Here is a 21,055-nt window from a genome sequence, read left to right as displayed (position 1 = left end):
TACCTTCATCTTTAAATCCCTACGTCCCTGAATACCTACATCCCTAAATCCCTACAACCCTTCATCCCTACATCACTACATCTCTACGTCCCTAGATCCCTACATGCCTACATCCCTATATCTCCACATCCCTACATTCCTAAATACCTTCATCCCTAAATCCCTACATCCCTAAATACCTACATCCCTAAATCCCTACAACCCTTCATCCCTACATCCATACATCCCTGCGTCCCTACATCCCTACATTCCTACATCCCTATATCCCTACATTCCTAAATCCCTGCATACCTGCATCCCTGCATCCCTGCATACCTGAATCCCTGCATCCTGGCATCCCGGCATCCCGGCATCCATGCATCACTATATAAAAATAATATGTTTTTATGCTGTATAGTTAACTCCAAACTCTAATGAGGGGATTGGATAGATTATTTCTCTATGATAGCAAACATTTATAAAACAAAAACCGTTCATCAGCAAGGTTAATTATATATAATCATCGTTGTATTGCGTTTTTCGTACTAATTTGAGGGCTAATAAACAAAGATCACTAAATTATTCATCCAAAAAGAGCGTGATTTGCTTTTTGCCCCTTTTTCATTTTTGGAGGCTGTATGGGTACCGCCGCTCCCGGAACCATTCATTGTGTAACCAACGCCATAGGTTACCATAAGTGGTTTGCTTTGTGTTTCATTTGGCAGGGGTGCCCAGGCTCATGGCGTGATGTTGTTGGCGGATGCATCTGCCACCCTTTGACCTCTTCAGCCGGACTCTCTCCACCTAAAGCCTTGCACCGCAGTTGGAGGAATTCATACATGTGTCACTCCTGGACACACTGACCCCAAAATTAACTTTCCCACCTATAATATCTTTTCCTTTCCAGAACGTCCTCTTCTTCATTACTGCAGAACATCTACACATGCTTCTCTGCAGCTGTTTTATTGACAGTCTTCTTTTTTATAGCTTTGGACGCCCCCCAGTTCCTGGAGATGCTAGGGTCAGAGCTGGTGGCCCGTTGCTGCTCAGGAAGACTAGAGAGGGCCTTGAGGTGTCTGGGAGGAGATCTTCAGGACTTCCTCGCAACACTAGACAGTGTTCATGATGTCCTGTACAATCAGGTAACTAGACATCATTTGACAGCGTTGCAGGGCTACTATTTTAGATTTTTTAAATCCTACGTTATCCACGGTTTCACCATAACTCAACACACGTTTAAAAAGTGATAAAAGTCATTAAAAGCGATGAAAAACTAGCATTCAAACCTAACCTACGTAACCTATTAATTTTTTTTTTATTTCATCATGTTTACGACTTTATGTCACTTTTTAAACACAACACACACATTAATGACTGTGTGCATGTACGGACATACTTGATTAATATATTGTTTTAAAAAAAAAACTTCTGTTGGCACTGTATTATGCAATAAATCATGTAAAATGTGTATCATGTTAAAGCACACCAGTGCGTCAAAATTAATAAATAAATAAATGAGCATTTCTCTCATAACGGATGACTTTATACCAGTTAATATACGAAATAAATGTCAGTGCTACCCAAGAGATTCAATACTCAGCCTTACCAAATTTAATATCATAGTGCATAAACTTTGTTAATTGCGGGCTGATTGACCTTGTCCAAATATATATCGAAGTTTCGTTCTTTCGTACAAGCGTTACATTTGGAGAAATATTGCTGCTAGAGAATATTGTAGGAAAATAGGTTCTTAGCCCATAGCACAGAATCATCCGACTAGCTCACATAAATATGCAAAAAGCCCCATGAAAATTTTTTCCTTCCTTTGCCATGGAATATTTTCTTTGTGTATTTTTGGTTTCTCTGTTCACAAAGGCAATTTGTGTCCAATACTATAAGTAGCACAGTAAAATGGGGAAATAAACAGAACAGCACATTATTTTGTTCTAAAGGAAATTTACCTATCTTCATAAAAAATTTACGATGGATATATATATATTTTACGGTGTACAAATATTTTATTGAGAAGTGTTTAAATAATTTTGATATGTAAAACTAACATAAATCAAATAGAGAGATAAAAATAAAATAATTTAGATATGTAAAAGTGATATAAATCAAAGAAAGAAGAGATGGAAATCTGATATAAATCAAAGGCAGAGCTAAAAAATAAATAATTTTGATATGTTAAAGTGATATAAATCATAGATAGACGAGATGAAAATCTGATATAAATCAAAGACAGAGCTAAAAAATCAATAATCTCGATATGTTAAAGTGATATAAATCAAAGATAAAAGGGATGTTAATCTGATATCAATTAAAGATAGAGCTGAAAATTTAAAAATTTTGATGTGTAAAACTGATATAAATCAAAGATAAACTGTATATTTTTTCTAATGTTGATAAGTAAAACTGATATAAATCAAAGACAGATATGAAAAAATTGATAATATTTGTGTTTAAGCCTGATATAAATCAAAAACAGAGCTGTAAATTCAATAGTTTTGTTATTTAAAACTGATAAAAATCTAAAATAAAACTACAATTTGAAGAATGTAAGAATGCTGTCTATCCTCTCTGCATAACCCAGAAAAAACGTAATGGTAAGGGCCATTTGTTTCACAGAATTTACAATTATTCATCAAATTTCAAAGGTCATTTACAAGTTCTGTGAAAGTTATATTCAAGTTCTGTTATTATTTTAGTGCTGTGACATAACTGACTCATAATAACAGAAGTAGAAAAGAACTTTCACGGAACTTGAAAAAAACCTTCGAAATTTAATGAATTATTCAAATTCTGGCCTTTAGCTAAATTGTGAAAAACTAATGGTATGTAGACGAGTGGTTCAAAGCGTCTGGTTCATACCCTTGACTGTGAGTTTTATCCTCTGCAAGCTGAGACCTCCATCATCGCCCAGTAAATAATCAGATACTTTCGGATTAGAGATGTAGAATTCATAGAGAATATACGTGATTAAAATTAAAATGATGTTTTAAAAAAGATTTTTTTTAAAACATCCCGGTTCACAACATTCTAGTTTTTAAACAAAGAGACAAACATTCTCTAACAATATGTGAATTTTTTTTACTTCTAAGTTGCTTGTGCAATGATGGGGGAATTAGCTAGAACATATAAGGGGACATTAATAATCGTTATTTATTACTAAAGGTATGCAGCGATAATGCAATACAATTAATACCGTAATTCGTAGTACACGGAGAAAATGAGAATTGACAATTTATTGAGAACCTCTTAAAATTATTGCTAGTAAGGTTAAAAACGGGATTGCAGACCGTTTTCTTATAAAATTTTAGTAAATTCGTAATAATATCGGAACACGTGTTCATGCACCTGCTTTATAATATATTATGACAAAATGCGAAAATGTTACAATTTTTATGAAAACGTTTTCCAAAATCGTGAAAAAATATTAGAATTTTACTAAAAGTTTATCAGGAAACCTATCAATTCAATTGTTTAGAGTCTGCAATCCCGTTTTTAACTGAAGTAGAAGAATTTACAGTATTTTTATCAAGATATATAAAAAATATATGACGCAAATGTGAATGGGAGCAGAAGTCGGGAAAGCCCGAGGAAGACATGGCACGATCAAGTGAATCAGATACTTGAGTCGGGCCAAGTCAAGAGTCAGAATAATAGAAGAGTACGTATGAAACGATGTATGGATGAGAATGAGGCAAGGAGTGTGTGCCGATACCAAGTTGTTTGGCGATCCGTCCTCTCTGCCTACCCCTGTGAGGAAACGGCATGATGGTTAGTTAGTTAGTTTCATAAACCTAAAAAAACAGAGGAAGAGTGAAAACATTTTTTTTTAAATATTCAATATTCGTTTATGGAGGATATTAAACATCTTTCGTCTCTTGTAATGTCATCAGGGGGGATTACATCCAGGCATGCATGGCAGCGATGGAAGCCATGGCGTAGTCTGCGCAATAATAATACAATCTGTCTGAATTAATTAACCCATGCGGACAGGTATCAATGCCATTAATCTAAAACTGTAGAATTATATCTATTGTCTCACCATTCTCTCATTCTTAATACTAAGAGTCACATGTGTATCTATTGTCTTGATTTTCTCGAAAGAGTTTGAGCGAAATGGTTAACATTCTCCCAGAGTTCTTAGTTCAAAGAAAGCAGTCCATTGTTATAAGTCATAACCATTTTAGATTAGATCGACAAGAGAGACAGGAATTCCAGTGGATTTGAATCAGCGGTAATGGGATCCCAAAGTGGTGCTAAAGTGTATGCTGAAGAAAAGCATACAATGCCGATGTCAGCGCCATAATACGAATGATTAAAATGGTTCGCTTCGGTGCTTGAATTTCAAATAGTGCTTTGAACTAAAATGAGCTTCACGGAATGAAGTTATGCCACAAAAGCTCAAACACATAATATAGGCTTTTGTGAACAGTGTTTTCAATGAAATCTACTCAACATCATTAGGATAAAAAAAAACTAAAGCATCAAACACTTTAAACTTTATTTTTTGGAATAACTTAATGAGTAAAACTTCAAATTGTAAGTTATTCGAAAAAATTAAATATTCATCCTAGACTTGCAAAAAGAGTCAATAGATGTCGCATATTAAAATAAAAATTTAAGGCAAGGGTCCTGGGTTCGAATCCTAGATGTGACCGTATATTTTTCTGATTTTTCTGTTTCAAATATTCGTTTAGGAATTGCTTGTATTGTCTTCAATAATTAAATATTACAATTTGAGGTTCGACTCGTTAAGTTTTTCCAAAAAATAAAATACTGATCCGAGACCTGCAGATAAAGTCGATAGATGTCGCACATAAAAATAAAAATAAGATAGGTATGATTTTAGATTTTCACGGCCAAAAGTATTGTAGTGATTTGTTTTTGGGGTATTATGCCGTGTTGCGCTACCTCCTTCTTTAGCCAACGTTTCGTACAGCATTGCAGTGTCTATCATCAGGGCAGAAAATGTAATTTTTTTTATAAAATGTTGAAATTATGATATATACACTGCAATGCTGTCCGAAACGTTGGCTAAAGAAGGAGGTAGCGCAACACGGCATAATACCCCAAAAACAAATCACTATAAAAATAAGATATATTTATCTAAGACACTGTCTAGATTGCATTTAGTTCGAGTTGAGTTCTGCGAATATATACAATAATAGCTGCCAGTAAAAATGTGCGGTGAGACAATGTTAGTAGTATTTATGAAAACTTACTTTTTACTGAAACAGTTAAATATGATAGGAGGAGAAAGGGTCCCTTTAGCTCAGTTGGTAGAGTTGTGTCCCGGCAAGGCAAAGGTCTTGGGTTCGAGTCTTAGATGTGAAGGTATCTTTTTCTGTTTCAAAGTTTAGTTTAGGAATCGCTAATACTGTCTTCAATAATTAATTAAATTTAAACTTTGTCTTTAATTGGAATTTGCATGTAATTTTTTTAGATTTTTTTACTAATTTAAAGATATTTGTTGTGAAAATATGTTTTTTACTTCCTACTCCAACTTGAGTCAAATTTTTAGGAAGCCTTACAGCAACCAATCTATTTTTTGATCCTCAAAGGAAAAACGTCAGATCTTAATCTAATTTCTCTTTCGAGAAGTTTTTATAAAGGCAGGCAAATGTCAGGCTTTATCTCGACAATATCCAAAAATTTCAAAGACATTGATTGTATTAAGTTGTCATAATTAAAATAACTAAAATACAATTCAATTATTTGAATTCAAGGGGCTTAAAGCTTTGAGAACTTATGGATTCCATAAACTTCAACTTCTGTCAATTAAAAGTTCTAAGAGACGAGGGTTTTTTTGGCTGCTCTTGTTTTGCAATATTGTTTCTTCATTGACTTGAAGTAATTATAAATTATGTAATTCCAATAAAATAACTTTCAGAGTGGAAGATACTCTCACTGTCGCTCTAGTAAAAAATCACCATTAAGATAAAAAACGAATGGCTTTTGCTGTTCTTGGTGACCATCTCTAAATATACAGGTCGGTACTTCCCTACCTTTGGTTTCCCCATCTCTTTCCCTTGCCTATTTCCTTCACCCGCACAACAAATTCCCCACTATTTTATTTTATTTGGTTTTAAGCCCAGCCTGGCTTTTACATTGATTTTACGAACAGAATAGACCTAGTGATTTATCGAATATTGTACAAAAAGTGCAGTTTTAAAGCATGAAAAAACTTATAACCGAATAGGAAACAATGTTAGTAAAACATGTAACAGTAACATAAAATAATGTAGAAACTAAAACAATACTATATTTACGACAAATCACTAAAACTGCATTACCAACGCTACCATACCACTATATATATATATAATATATATAACCTGACAATATTTGAAAATCTTCTACAGTAAGCTGAAAATGTTGCTTGTGTTGTGATGGAGGACTTAGCCAGCCTAGGAATTGAACACACTACGCCTGGGTGGGACCCAAACGCGATGTCAACTCGGCCACCGACCATTTGGTATATATTACTCTGAATTCTATAAATGGACTAAGTAAGTATCTCAATAGTACCCCCAAATTTTTTGCTCAGATCATGCATCCTATAAGTCAGTGAGTGTGTCTGATTGTTGGCTGTGTATGTATTTCAGAATAATGTTACATTTCGTCTATAATGGATATAATAATCCTGGTGTCTCTGGCAGATGGGACTTCTGAGGTTTCAATATTAAAAATACAAAGCAGCACTATATATTTCTATGAACTAACTCCAAAAAATTTTTTTTTCTCATATTCCGCTGTATATGTTGATGTATGGCGAAAAATTGCAATTTTTTATGATTTAAATGGTAAAAATCTACCATTAAAAAAATGTTAAAAAAAGTAAGACTTCATCCCGCAAGACTCTCAACTAGGCGACTCTCGTATACTGCAATGAAAAATAATTGTGATACTTGAAAATTACTGGCTTTTTGTAGAACAACCTGAATTTATTTTGAGAGATGATAACTCTGCTAGGTTTTTGAGTGGTGTTCTATTATTTAATATAACTTTTCAAGTGGAAGTTTTGTTGCAAACTTCATCATAGTGGAGCTAAAATTTTTCGCTGGCCAAATTTTTTCTCATTTATAAATCTGGTCTTAAATGTGAATAACATTTTTTAATTAACTTTGTAGGCTTTGTCACCTTTTGTCATTTTGTAAGGAGTTTTTTAATATAATGTTAGTATTAAACTGACGTCTCGAATTGATGTTTTAGGAAGAAGGACACACAAATTTTTGATTTGTTTTAATTTTGGACTCGGAATCCTTTTAGAATCAATAGATTATGATTTTTTTGTTACATTCATTGATAATGTTGAAGTTAAGTAACAAAATGAAAATATTAATCTTAGGTTTTTATACAATTTGTTAATTATCAGTTGGATAGCCCTGATAAATTAATGTTGATTCACTTTCATGTTCATACCATTAGATAAAGGTTCCCTAGTAGGTACATAAATAGATTACACATCACTGGTTACCCTCGTGCTATGTTAGCTGATGTTTTAAATATGCCTCTAGTGAAGTATAAAGCATTACTAATTAAACATCTCAGAAGTTCCGAAAGTTTACATACATAGACATACACCTTTCGACATCATTTTTCTAATGATTGTAGGTAATTGTATTTGAGATTTAGGTAGGGAATTGTATGAGTGATTCTTTCGAACGAATTGCTTGTTTCAGATCAGGGTAACGATTCTCCAATCCAGGCCGCTTGCGATCGCCGTCGAAAGTACATGTATTGGTCGACATTCTTACTCTTGAGCTTCGTCGAAGGTACATACTTACATACGCCAAACGTCAAAAGTCATTCTACTCAAAAAACGAGTGGGTCGAACCATTCGTTGTTCGAGTGGAATGACTTCGTCGAGAATCGAGGTCCAGAGATGGTTACCAAACTCAACTAAAAGAGTGCACTTGTGGTTTGTAAATTGAACAATGTTTGCAGTTGTGTACCATTACAATATCATTACTAAAGTTCTCCCAACTTCTGAGAGGCAAACAAAATTCTATTTTTGATTTAGCCCAAGTTTCTGAGCAAAGTGTAACGGTAAATTGAGTAAGAAAAGGATCGTTTGAGGCTCTTATGGTGATTCGACATGATTGGATCTTTGCAAAATTAAAATACAAATGGTTATCTTTACTCTGATAGGAAACTCTTTCAGGCTAACCATTAATTTAAGTTTTTCACTTCCAAAAGAATAACAATGATTGATTTTTGGCTTGCCGTGATGCACTTATTTTCTGTTGGCAATATTTCGTCTGTTATTAGATTGTACTAAAAAGTTTACGTGTTTTCAATTCCACACAAGTTTGCCTTGTTGGTGCATCCTACAAGGACATCCAAAACATAGACTAAAGACAGAAAAAGCGCAACGGCTTATTTATTGTTGAATTTGGCAGCCACCTCAAGTCTGAAGCCCTAAACTACCTGACCCTTCTAATCTGAGCAAAAAACCCTTGACTGTGCAGAAACGGGCGGTCCCTTTGATGGATTTCTTATCTCGAGAAACGGATTGCAATATCTATATATACGATAGAACAGGCGTTAGATGGGGATGCTTTCCTTATTTTATTGGTATTTTGATGGAAGATGCTCCAAGAAATTAGCATCATAGATCCCTTTGCAACTGGAAACTAGTTACTAAACACGCCCAACATTTGTACACATTTGATATTTTTTACGTGAAAAAGGGTCGTTTGCACGACTCGTTTTTGAGTTCAACGGCTCGGTTACGTATTTTCTCTTACCAATGACGTGGGTCTCTTCAAGACTCCATGTTTACTCTCACCTCTCCTCAAAAAGACCCTCCAAACATCATTCCCAAAGCTTAGTAAAAATTACCTCAATAATGAACAAATTTAATCCATTTTCTGCTTTAAAATCCTCCAAGATATTATTAGACTTCAACTCGCTAACCAATCTTATCACATTGTTCTCAGGACGACCCATCACAGAACCCCGGTCAGGACCACGAGGCGGCCTTTGTGTGCAGTCCCACGCGCCATGGCCAGCTAGAACTACACTTCACCACTGAGCGGGAACCTGTGGCCTTCTTGCTTGTGGGCAGCCTCAAGGCCATTGCGCAGATCTATTACAACACCACCGCCGTTATTGAGTTCCACAGATACAGCAATGACCCGAGACACTTTAGGTGAGAGATACAAGTTTCCTCATCACCGTACTCATTCCATAGATACTAGAAAACTATAGAAAGGTATTAAGATCTCCAGATGTAGTCATGCTGTGGTGAGAGACGTCATCCAATTCCATTTTACTACATATACAGAAATGTTACAAATCACTTTATGCAGAAGGCATACGAAACATCAACACCATAGTCATAGAGTTCCACAGTTATAGCATATTTCGAGAGACTTATCCTACATAAATATCGTCAGGAAGTCATGGACTTCCACAAATATAGCAATATTCAAAATATTTTAAGTTAGAGACTTATATTAGATTAAATCGTAGTCCTAGAGTTCCAAAGGTGTGAAACTTATGCTACATCAACGTCGTAGTAATGGAGTTCCACGGATATAGCAATGTTTGAGACATTTGAGGTGAGAGACTTATCACATCAACATCGGAGTAATACAGTTTCACAGATACAGCAATACAATACTATAAGACACTTAAGTTGAGAGATATAAATACAGCAAGTAGCCAAGCACTTTAAAAGATTATTTCTATATTCGTATAGGTCTAATGGTTAGATTATAATATTATATACCTACCTATACAACGTATAAATACACCTACGGATGTTTCCTCTGCTGACGACATAGAACTTCGTACACAGTTTTTTAAAATGTTCACTTGTCTGTAGAGTATGAAAAAATGGTCAACATCTAAAGGCCAAATATATAAATATCTCTCGATTGCAGAATGATAAGCTCTGCGGCGCTATTTATTGGTTCTAGCTTTAGGATACCTTTCAGTCTGGTTTTTCTTTCTAATGATGGACGGTAAAGGTAATGAAATCAAAAAGGTTATTTATATTTTCAATAGGTACTAGATGTAATAAGTACTTCATCCAACTATGAACGGAAACTGATACCTACTCTGCCACAAATATCTTGGACATCATTTGCTCAATTAAATAACATGGAAATAACTTTTTATTGCATCCAAAAGAAATTATTTATTGCATTGCACTCTCAATTGTTCAATGTCCCAGAAAATTGAGTTTCCTTTTGTACAAACGATCTATTTTTAGTTCCACCGATAGCTACCGGTAAAGAATTCCACAGATAATAGGGCACTCGACCTTAAATCTGAAGAACGCGGCGATAAAAGCGGGCATTTTTCGTCTTGGTGGATTTTCTTGGAATGTTCTGATATTCCGGTCTACTAACCATTAGAATTGTGCAGAATAATGGAGCAATAGAAATTTTGCACATAATTAATTGGAAATAATAATTTTGAAATGAATCTACTGAATACTTAATAATATATATTCTATGGTTGAAGAGGTAGGTTTAGGGCTAGAACGAAGGTTCTAAACACAACTTCACCCTTCAGGTTAACAAGTCCCAACAACATAGAGAAATTTCATGGAATTTCAGGATGCTCTCGAGGTATATAAAATGTGCTAAATATTGCTTATTTTTAAAGCTGCCGTGAAAAGGAATATCATATAACTAAACTAAATTAAAAATCTTTGAAATGTTGTATTTGAATTAAAAAAAATATTTAGAAAAAATATTTTTTAAATCAATCATGAAAATATTAACCAAAAAACTTACCTGGACATTTTGAATCGAAACGTCCATGGTTTTGATTCAACATGAGAATTTGATTTTAATGAAACACATTCTTTTTGTATTTGTTATTAGTAAGAAAACTGCTTCACTTTTTATGCATTTTATACAATAAAAAAACTATAAATGGTTTTTTTAACGCTCAACTATCAATGAAAGAATCTCGCCAATTTTTAATCATAAACTTTTTTTATCCATGTAATCAATCATGTATAAATATTTGAGACTAACTGAGAAGAATAATTATTTATCTTTCCAAAAATCTACGCATTATGGAAAAAAAGATAAAAAGTACTTTTATAATGTATGGACGCCCGGTCAGATCTGTCTTTCAGAGCCTCTAATGGAATATGATGTATGTGGCTAGCAGAGATGTGCTTTATTTCAAATAAATCCATTTCAAATGGAAATGCAAAATGCAAAATGGGTATTTTCCATTTTGAATTTTAAATGCTTTTCTAAAAACCATTTTGCATTTTGCATTTTAAATGCTTTTCTCAATGCATTTTCCATTTTAAATGCATTTTTGCAACATTCTTCCTACTTTCTTCACTCGTCTTTTTTTCATAAGCCCCAAATATCAGTCGGTCCTTAACCTCGCTATGAGAGATGATTTACATTTGTCAAGTTGCTCCCTGGTAGTAGCCCTGGCAATTGAGTGATACCATTACAAAAAATACTGATTCAAATTATGTGATACAAGCGCCTGATTTATTTCTTCTGTCAAAAATGTTCGTAAATGCTTGCGTTAAAACAAAATTACTCCTTTTTATCTTGTGGTTCAAGTGTGATATTTTTTATCACAGAAATAAAGTCCAAATTTCTTGGTCACTAGCATACCAGATTATATCATTCATATTTTATGTCAAACCACCTAAAGGTATTTTTATTCCTACATGTTACTGATAAATGTATTTGTTCTTACGTTAATACCTGTGATAATTGGTAGGGCGAAATAATAGTCAAATAACTGTACACAATGTGTTATCTCGACTGACAAATAATGATGAAGCATAGAGATTGGACGAATGGACGTGGACATACGTTCACAGTATATAGTAATTTGTCCTCTCGCTTATGCCATCTCTTTCATACTATATATAGGTAGCACGGTCGTTACGTTATAATATAATTTATTTTATTTTTTGTAATAAAATATCTGAAAAATATCATTAGGTATTGTTATTTATTTTGCAGATATGAAATCACTGCCATTCCCCACGCTGCCCCCGCCACATCCAAAGGCCGCCCCCCACCCACCATCATCACCACAGAATCTGAACAATCTGATGATGATGATAATGATGAAGAGAACCAGACTATTCCCGGAAGTGGAGGGTTCAGAGAACCGGGAGAACTGTCAACGGAAGCTGCTGATTTGAAGATGGGAGTAGGCAGTTTTTGTAAAGCATTCCCCTGGCACTTTGTTATCGACAGGAAGATGGAGATAGTACAACTTGGTAAGTTAATACCATATTTTTTCTATTGCATTATCATTCACTTGCAATAAATATACAAATAACTGCCTAATTTTTTTATTGTTTGTTGAAAAATCTACCTTTATAATACCATAGAAAAAATTAGGGATAACTCCTAATCTCAGTTTGACTGTTGATTTTGTGAGGGAAGCGTGTTGCAACCGGTGCTGTATAAGTAGGTAATTGGTTTTTCTTCCCCATGGAAATTTACATTTATGAAGATGGGAGATATTGATGATTCGCGGTCGACACCTAAAACATAGAATCGCGTAAGCATCGACATGTCAGGAGTTCCACAAGGAACAGTTCTCGGTCCCGTATTATTCCTTATTTTGATAGATATCGCTCAGGATCATATAGTGCATAGCTCGTGTATATTCTATGCTGACGATCTCATATTGCTAGTGGGAAATGACTCAGATGCAGATTACAATTGCGATACATCACAAATTCGTATGCATCACAAGTAGAATTCTACGCACGCCCAACACAGATGCAGATTATTAAATTGCCTTTATTTTTTAAATTTGTGAATATGACATAATACTATACAGTTGTTGTAGTGTAATTTTCAAATACTGGGAAACAAGAATTCAATGAAAACATAAAAGCAGAAAAATTCAACATCTATATATTCCTTCTGTGGCTTCTGCCGTAAGAAAAAATCTAGTAGAGAGTTGAATTAGTGAATGTTGCATTACAAATAATTATGAGCAATAATTAGTCATCCGAAATACTAATACAAATTGAAAATATCTCCCGATTAAAAATAAATGCCGCCAACAGGAATTGAACCCGTGCCTTCTGATGTCCGGTCAGGTGCTCTGTATCCACTGAGCTATGTCGGCTTATTTCCAACCCGCCAAATGATTCAATATGTACTAGTACCTCAATCAACAATTACTGATTATTACATTTGTTCACCTGTAAACAACCAAAATGTTGCATGAGTCTAACTAATAAATAAAATGTTAGGTGTCTCAAGTAAATTCGAGAAAAACTTATTTTTAGAAGACTGATAATATGCCAGGAGGATACTAATTGCAAATTACTGCACAGGAAATATTTCCTACCTTAAGTACTTTTCGAGGCCACTAGAGAAAAGACCAATGAGTTTTAATTAGCACCTTGAAAGCCTTTCCAGGTTTGAGTTTCTCAAGTTTTAACCAATCTTTTTTTCACGAGGAGTCTAAGCTCCGTACCTAATTAAGCTCAAAGAGTAAAAATTGTTTTCGACGTTGAGACAGTGGGAATCGTATTAAAAATGTAGGCTTCTTTAGAGTACAACAAACGAGGTTCGTTATAATAATTATAAAACTGTTTTCGCTGCAAAATTTGTATGTAAATTAAATTATTCCACTGTGTTTACAATGGTTAGGAAGACAGAAATCTTTCGTGGTATTTTGTACACTTTGTTTCTCGCACATACACAAATGTTTCAATTTTTTCTTCTTCTCGTGTTCTTTTTTTATATTTATCTATCAGCAGAGAAATTTTTACCCTGCGGGATGCATACATTCAGATACTGCAAAAAAATTTCAAATACACTTAGTTTATATTATTATTATTTGATTTAGAATCTTACATATTTGGAAAATTGCAATTTTTTTTAAAACCAGAATGTTAAATTTTCAAGCACCTTTTTGTCTCTTTTTCCGTCTAAATAAATAAATCACGTTTAAGGTTATCCTTGTGAAAATAAATTTTCTTTAAGCATCTTTGCAAAGTTTTTACAAAGACATGAGATTTAATATTTTCATCCCGTAAAATTCGTCATCGTAACGAGCCATAAATCATGTTTATATTTTACTGAGAACGAAACTAAATTCATTTGCACATTTTTGTAGTTTTAAAGTCTGGTTATTTATGATTCGCTTATTTATTCCTTTACAAATAAACGTGTATTAAATGCAAATGAACAACAACAATGTACCCTATATTAACGATTAATTATCAGTTGTAAAAATTTATTACACCTTGCTTAGAAGAAAATGTCCAGGTACATAAACAATGATTTTATATAATATAAAGACAATATAAATATAAAGTATACCTACTTCTTATTTGTTGTCGGTTTAATTTGTAAAATATTTTTAAACACAGTTTTTTGTTTGTTTGTTAATTGACCGACAATTTATCACATTAGCTGGAGTAAAAGGTTGGCCGGTAATGGAACAAGCCAATAATGTGATTATCAATGCATTTCCTTTTGATTTTTTCCGTAATCTGACGACTTATGGGAAGGTTGACCAATTGATGCAACGGACAAGAACGGTCAAGCGCCCACGTCCATAATATTCAAATGCGTGTTGTTATAGAAAACAATTTACAAATAAGTATACATGCGTCGTATGAACAATCACTGTATTCCTACCTTCTTAACCGATAAAACTCCATTTAAACCTAGTACACTACTTTACTCCAATTGCGTGGTGAGCCGTAAGAGGAGATCCCGTTTGAGAGACCTCTTCAACTGGACCCTCGACCCAATAACTTGCACCGCAGGGGGAGGGATGGATTCATACTTATATTACTGAATAACACACTGACCCCAGATTTCTAGTCATTCTCATACCTTCTTTCCTCAAAAAAACCTCCACACAGCATCCTGAGAGACGACGGATGGTTCTGTGGGATATTATTATAAAATACTGGTGCTCCGTGAATGGAATAAGATTCTTCATTTTTCGGAATAACTTTATTGAGTAAAACCTCAAATTGTAATATTTAATTATTGAAGACAATATTAGCGATTTCTAAACGAAAATATGAAACAGAAAAATCAGAAAAGGATACGGTCACATCTAGGACTCAAACCCAGGAACCTTGTCTTTCCGGGACTTGATTTAGTCAATTTGTCTATTTGATACACAGCTGGCTGCTGAAAGACTAGTGATACATGATTTCAGCTCGATACAAATTACTGCGACGAATTGTCTCTTCACGCTTTCTGCAGCGGAACTAGTTAAGTCCACTAGGCGACACCTGGGGCCCTAAATTGGCTCAGGAAATTTGACACGTGTCCGTACCATACATTTTTTTACAGGTAGAAATACTCATAGGTTAACAGTGACTTAACAACAAAGCAAAAAATTCGTACAAAGTAAAGAAGTCTTCAAGTAAGTTGTTTTGCAGAGTTATCGTTTATATTTATTTTTTAACACTTATGTTCAGATGAGTTTTGTCGTATTATGGCAGTTTCTTTCCGCATAGTGTAAACACACTCTATAGTAAAATAATTATCTAATTGGAATAATATCACAAGTATGTAGGCCTCCGTAGTTGAGGGGTAAGGCTCTCGACTAGCAATTTGGAGCTCGCGGGTTCTTTTAAATTTAAAACGGTTAAGGTGTGTTTTTGAACAATGTATTCAGTTAAAATCATATAAAATATATTGATAGCACGTTACAGAGTTTAAGATGAGTTTAAGATAAGGATGCCATGGGCTCACTGGCTCAGATAGTTAAAAGCAGTTGAGACACTTTTATATTTTTATAAAAATTAAAATTAAAAATTTTAATGACAATAATGTTAAAAGTTTTGCTGACAAAAATTTAAAAAAATTTAAAACGTTGTAACATAAAATATTTATACATTTTGTATTACATATTGTAAACTGAATGCTGTTGAAATGAGATCCCTTAGGCATATGTGTGTAAAAGTACGCTACGAAGAAAGAAAGTATAGAAAAAATATATTACGCATATGTGAATAGTAAAATAAGTCTGGGACGCCGGAGGAAGAAATGGCACGATCAAGTGAATCAGATACTTGAGTCGGGCCATGTCAAGAGTCAGAATAATAGATTATGTTCGATTCGATGTATGAATATAAATGAGGCAAAGAGTGTGTTCCAAGGCCGAGTGTTTTGGCTGTCCGTCCTCTCTGCCAACCCCTGCGGGGAGACGGAGTGATGGTTAGTTAATTAGTTTGTATTTATTACATATTAGTGGGGGTAAAAAATTTCATAATATACTTTGTGTAAATTTTTTTTATTTACAATCAGTCTTTTTTATAATGATTCCCTAATACGCCGCTAAAGCGTTGGTACAGGTATATGGTAAAAAGGGCGGTATACTGCTCGGGTTAAAATCTTTACTCATAGTAAAATTCATGCTTGATTTTTTAAGACTGACACCACTTTGTTCCGATCCTAAAAAACACGGTAATTTTCACATTTCGCGTTTAGTTGCTAACTTCACTTTTCTACAAATGACATTTGCGATGTCATTGACCTGGTCTGTTTTGAATTGCTTCGATTATGTGTTCCGTATTTGATTTTTTAAATCGATATTTCGATTTAAAGTATTCGTAGGATGGTGCTGCAAATGGGTATTACTGCTATTTTTCATTTTCATTGCTTGACCAATCGATATTTCTCAAATCAACCAGATTGTTAACAAAGTCCGCGATCTCCATCCTAATAAGATCTTAACATATTTATAGACCTTGGAATTGGACGGTTTAAAAATCTGTCAACCTCAAATACCGTCGTATTAAGGCTGGTATACGAAGTACGCATTCACGTGATTATTGGTAACGTTTCCTACTAACCCGCTTTTACCCCCTCATTTTTCATCTATTATGAGTAAAACGGAGTATATATACGAGAATAATAATCTCAAAAAACACCTTTCGAAAACCCTTCTGCTTTCAATATTTCCCTATTCTCGTGAAACCAGATTCAATAAATGGTATTCAAATAATCCTCTTTCGCACGTAGAAACTTTTTAACTCCGTTTTTTGGGAATTCGTGAGGCGTCAAAAAACTTCAAAGCATTTTTCTGTGTCCTTTTGAGGTCTAGTTGATTTTACATTTTATTATTTTTTGCGGCATCGTGAAGAAGGAAAAGTTTTCAGGATGGGTAAATATGCCAAATATTATGTGAAATATTCAAGCACATTAAAAAGTTAACCAATTTAATGTTATTATTTGTTTAAAGTTTAAAGCGAAAAAATTTTGGCTGGAATTAACATTGTTTGATCTTTCAAAAAATTTTTGCTGTGATATTTTTTATTTTATTCTGCATGGTTGAGGAGTAAGGCTCTCTACTAGCACTCCAAAGGTCGCGGGTTCAAATTCTGGCTTGCGCAAGTTCAAATTTTAAGTGATGAATTCTTGTTGTCTCACAATTTTTTTTATTTAAAAATATAGTTCATTCATATATATATGTATAAATATATTTTAAGCATAATATACAAGATAATTTAAAAAAAAAAACAAATATAGAAAATAAAAAAATAAGGAGTACAGAATTTAAAAAATATTAGAAGTACCTACATAATTTAGAAAAATCAAAAAGAAATACTGCAAGTAATAAAATAATAAGTATGAATTAAAGAAGAATAAAATATGAAAGAAAAAAAGGAGTATGGATTCTAAAAGAATATAAGACCATAAGCCGGTGAAATTTAATGTTTGTGAGTTGGCGTTTTGTATTGTAGGGTAAATTATAGGGAGTTTGCATCTCCCGAAAATAATAACAACATTACTTTTACCCACAATTATATGTGACTGGTATCACTGTGAACCTGCGCGCGATACCTCACACAACAAATATTTCATTCTCTCTCCAGTGGTCTAGCCTCCAGTTTAGCCCTAAATCTCCTCTAACGTACGCGATCTGTTTTGTTCATAAAAATATTGTAACGTGAGTTTTGTTAAAAATATTATTATTTTTTTTTTATTATTTATACCCGCTAAACTGCCAAAACTAAATTGAAATTATTCAAATTATCATTTTTAAACACCGAGAGTAATCACGCAACTTTGGATTCTGCGGATTGGAGAACCACAGAATTATTCAGCCAACAACCTATTTAAATTGGCGATAAATACAATCCTACAAAGTATATTAAAATAATATATCAAGCGTGAAAAAAAAAAAAATTTTAAATGTAAATAAGAAAAAATAAAATTTGAAGTTACAGTTGAATAGGTTTTATTCCTCCGCAATTTTTGTACACATTCTTGTTTGAATTCTGGAAAAGTGCTCTGAAAGAGTGCACTCGTCCCTTCAGGAACATTTCCTTGGACTGCAGTTTATCGGTAGGCGGAATAGTAGGTGCTGTGCATTATTGTAGCTGACTTTTAGCTTACGCCATTGGGATGCAGTGTAATCTACCCACAGGTTTGACGTAAACAACAAGCCGAAGGTGGCTGGTTCAAATCATTAATAAATATTATTTGTGTTATTTTACAATTTATTCCAGAGTGGAAGACACTCTCAGAAGTGAGAGCCCTGGTGTAAGACCACCATTCAGAATTGCTTGTTACGTTGTTACAACTTGCTTGAAATAGCTTTAGCCGTGTTTGGCGACCAGATTTGAATAGCCAGGTGCTTAACCACCTTCCTCTCCCCCATCTCCTTCCACTAACCACTACTTTCAGCCTCACAACATACCCCAATTGGGGATCCCATTGTCTCACTGGCTTCAGATGGTTGGGAGCAGTTGGGACTCTTGTGCGGTATTCATAAAAAAAATCATCGATGCCCTTCAAGGATGTCCTCAAGTCATCACATATTATGGTCCCAGTCAGCAACTTTCGTTACCGTACCCACTCCTAAACAAAACTGATAGCTTCTGTTGCTGATTGCTAAAGGTACATGTCATAGTCACCGTTTGGCCCGTTGTTAAGATTTCAGGTGTCTTCTGTAAAGAAAAACACACACCGGTTAAAAAATATTCGTTACGTGTATTTACAATGGAAACAATTTACTTGATGACTTGCACTTTTTTAATCACTCAAGGAACCGGGCGCTTATTGTATTTATAAAATAGAAATCAAACCAATACAATAACAAGAACTGATAGGACATGTGTTTACAGTCGAGCCCTGAAGCAGTACCCTACCTTATCATATAAACAATAGAAAAACTGCTTTATCATACAACCTGTGAAATATGACAGCTGGTTTCAGTCAAGTTTCAAACTTAATAACTAAAGATTTACATCATAGAGGGCAGTAGTAGTCACATTTTAAGCCTAGTTGCTTTATTAACACCAGTAATAAGGCAAAATGAATATCAACATTAAGACGAAACTACAAGCCAAAAATGTGTATATTCTTGGTATGCCTTATAGTGTAGGTAATAGGCATTAAAATCGCTTGACATATGCAGTCTGAAAACGTTTGATTTCAAGCAAAAAACTGGATTTTATTTATTTTGTAAATAATTTTATGAGAAATAAAAAAAGTTTATCAAGTGAAACTGATAATCTTAGCTTTAATATTGTATTTTTGAACGTTTTTTCCGTTATGCGTTCATACATTTCTATTGAAAAAAATTATTTTGTAGTAGTTAACATTTATATTTTTCATTAAATAATTTATGTTTTATTTGTATTCTACTCAAGCGAAACGATAGGAAAACCTTCAATTTATCTAAAGCATATTTTTTGGTATTCATAATGTACACAAATTCGTTATAAATATTAATCAAAATAGTGATTTGGCATTAAGCTTCGCCTTAACAATGTTTTTCTGCGTGTCTTATAATTATCTTAAAAAATATAAAGTTCCATTAGGAATGGAAGTTCTTACCTTTTAAATAACTTTAGTCTTATGTCCTTTCTGACTTTAATTATTTTAATTAATAAGACTCATATTTAATTTTCCTTTCTGTATTTGTTTTTAGTTTTACTTTCGTCAAGACCAAGAAAGAGATATTCCAAAACTTGTAAACAATCGTAATAAATTAAGTGATTGAAATATTGTATTTGTTTAATTTAATTGAAAAGAGACTTGAAACTGGAAGTTGAAATGACTCCTAACTCTATTCCGCCGAGTATTTGGATTCTGAAAACTTTGTAGAGTGTTTTTTCCAATAACAATGATAAGACAAGGAGAGCAGTTATTTGTTCAAAGTTCCTCTGAGTTTCAAAGCAAACGTCTCCAGAGAAAGCTTTCAAAGTTTTAACTTTGACTTTTAACCTATTTGATGACAACATAGCTTTAAACTTTTCACAAATTCAACGATTAGACTATTTTTCAGAAGGAGGGAATGGAATTTTTTGCAGAATTTAAATTTGTCTTTTTTTTGTATTATTACTTTAGTATCAGCGTGGGGTCTGTTGACTCACACCTGTTTTACCCATTCTATTGTAGCGAAAGTTAAAAGTTTTGTTTATTTACATTCTCCTTTGGATAAAGAAACTTTAATAAAACAGTTAGATATAAAATGGTATCTTTAAAAGAAGATGGTTTTAATCTAGTTTAAATATTATAACCATTAAAAGTGCTGGCATGAACATCGCAGTTACTAAGACCAAAAAATTCTGTAATAAATATATTAATTTTCTGAAATGCTACCCCTTGTGATTGATGGATTGATTGACGAACTTCAGTTTATACATTTTTTCTTTAATAATCCCCTTTTCACTGAATTATACGAAAATTAAATAATTTCTAAATATTTGTTTAAATTTGTCAAACTTTTTTATATTTTAATAGAATAATTAGACAGTTTTTTTTTCTATAGGTAGGTACTTATTTGTCCTACCACGCAGAAAAAAAAATAGTTGCAAGATAATATTGTTAGTTCTGAATTTAAAACGTGAGATCGACAAAAATCACGTATAATAATTAGGTCGCAGTGGCCAAGTGGTTAGAGGCGTTGTCCCGGTAAGACAGAATTGTAGGGTTCGATTGCCAGGTTTGACCGTTACCTTATTATTTTTTCTGTTTCCTGTCATGTTTCAACTTTCGTTTAAATTTAATAGTATTATCCTCTTCTTCATAAATAAAATATTTTATAATTATTATTTTGAAGAGCCTTTTTTCTGGTAGCGTATCATGTCAATCGGTTAGCAACAGAACTA

At 33.5% G+C, this 21,055-nt stretch overlaps 1 protein-coding gene across 1 annotated transcript in view; it reads left to right on the top strand.

Moving 5' to 3' along the window:
- LOC149409134 (head-specific guanylate cyclase-like) overlaps positions 1-21,055 on the top strand; it is a 125,706-nt gene that overhangs the window by 25,442 nt on the left and 79,209 nt on the right. Inside the window, exons 3-5 of the mRNA XM_089650114.1 lie at positions 967-1,121; positions 8,931-9,142; positions 11,952-12,214. Of these exons, the coding sequence (XP_089506240.1) occupies positions 967-1,121; positions 8,931-9,142; positions 11,952-12,214 (630 nt within the window). The remainder of the gene's footprint in view (positions 1-966; positions 1,122-8,930; positions 9,143-11,951; positions 12,215-21,055) is intronic.

Source organism: Hesperophylax consimilis, unplaced genomic scaffold (genome assembly GCF_061612785.1).
Source record: "Hesperophylax consimilis isolate HC1 unplaced genomic scaffold, BYU_Hcon_1.0 scaffold_35, whole genome shotgun sequence".
NCBI lineage: Eukaryota > Metazoa > Arthropoda > Insecta > Trichoptera > Limnephilidae > Hesperophylax > Hesperophylax consimilis.
This window is presented reverse-complemented; position numbering and strand designations above follow the sequence as displayed.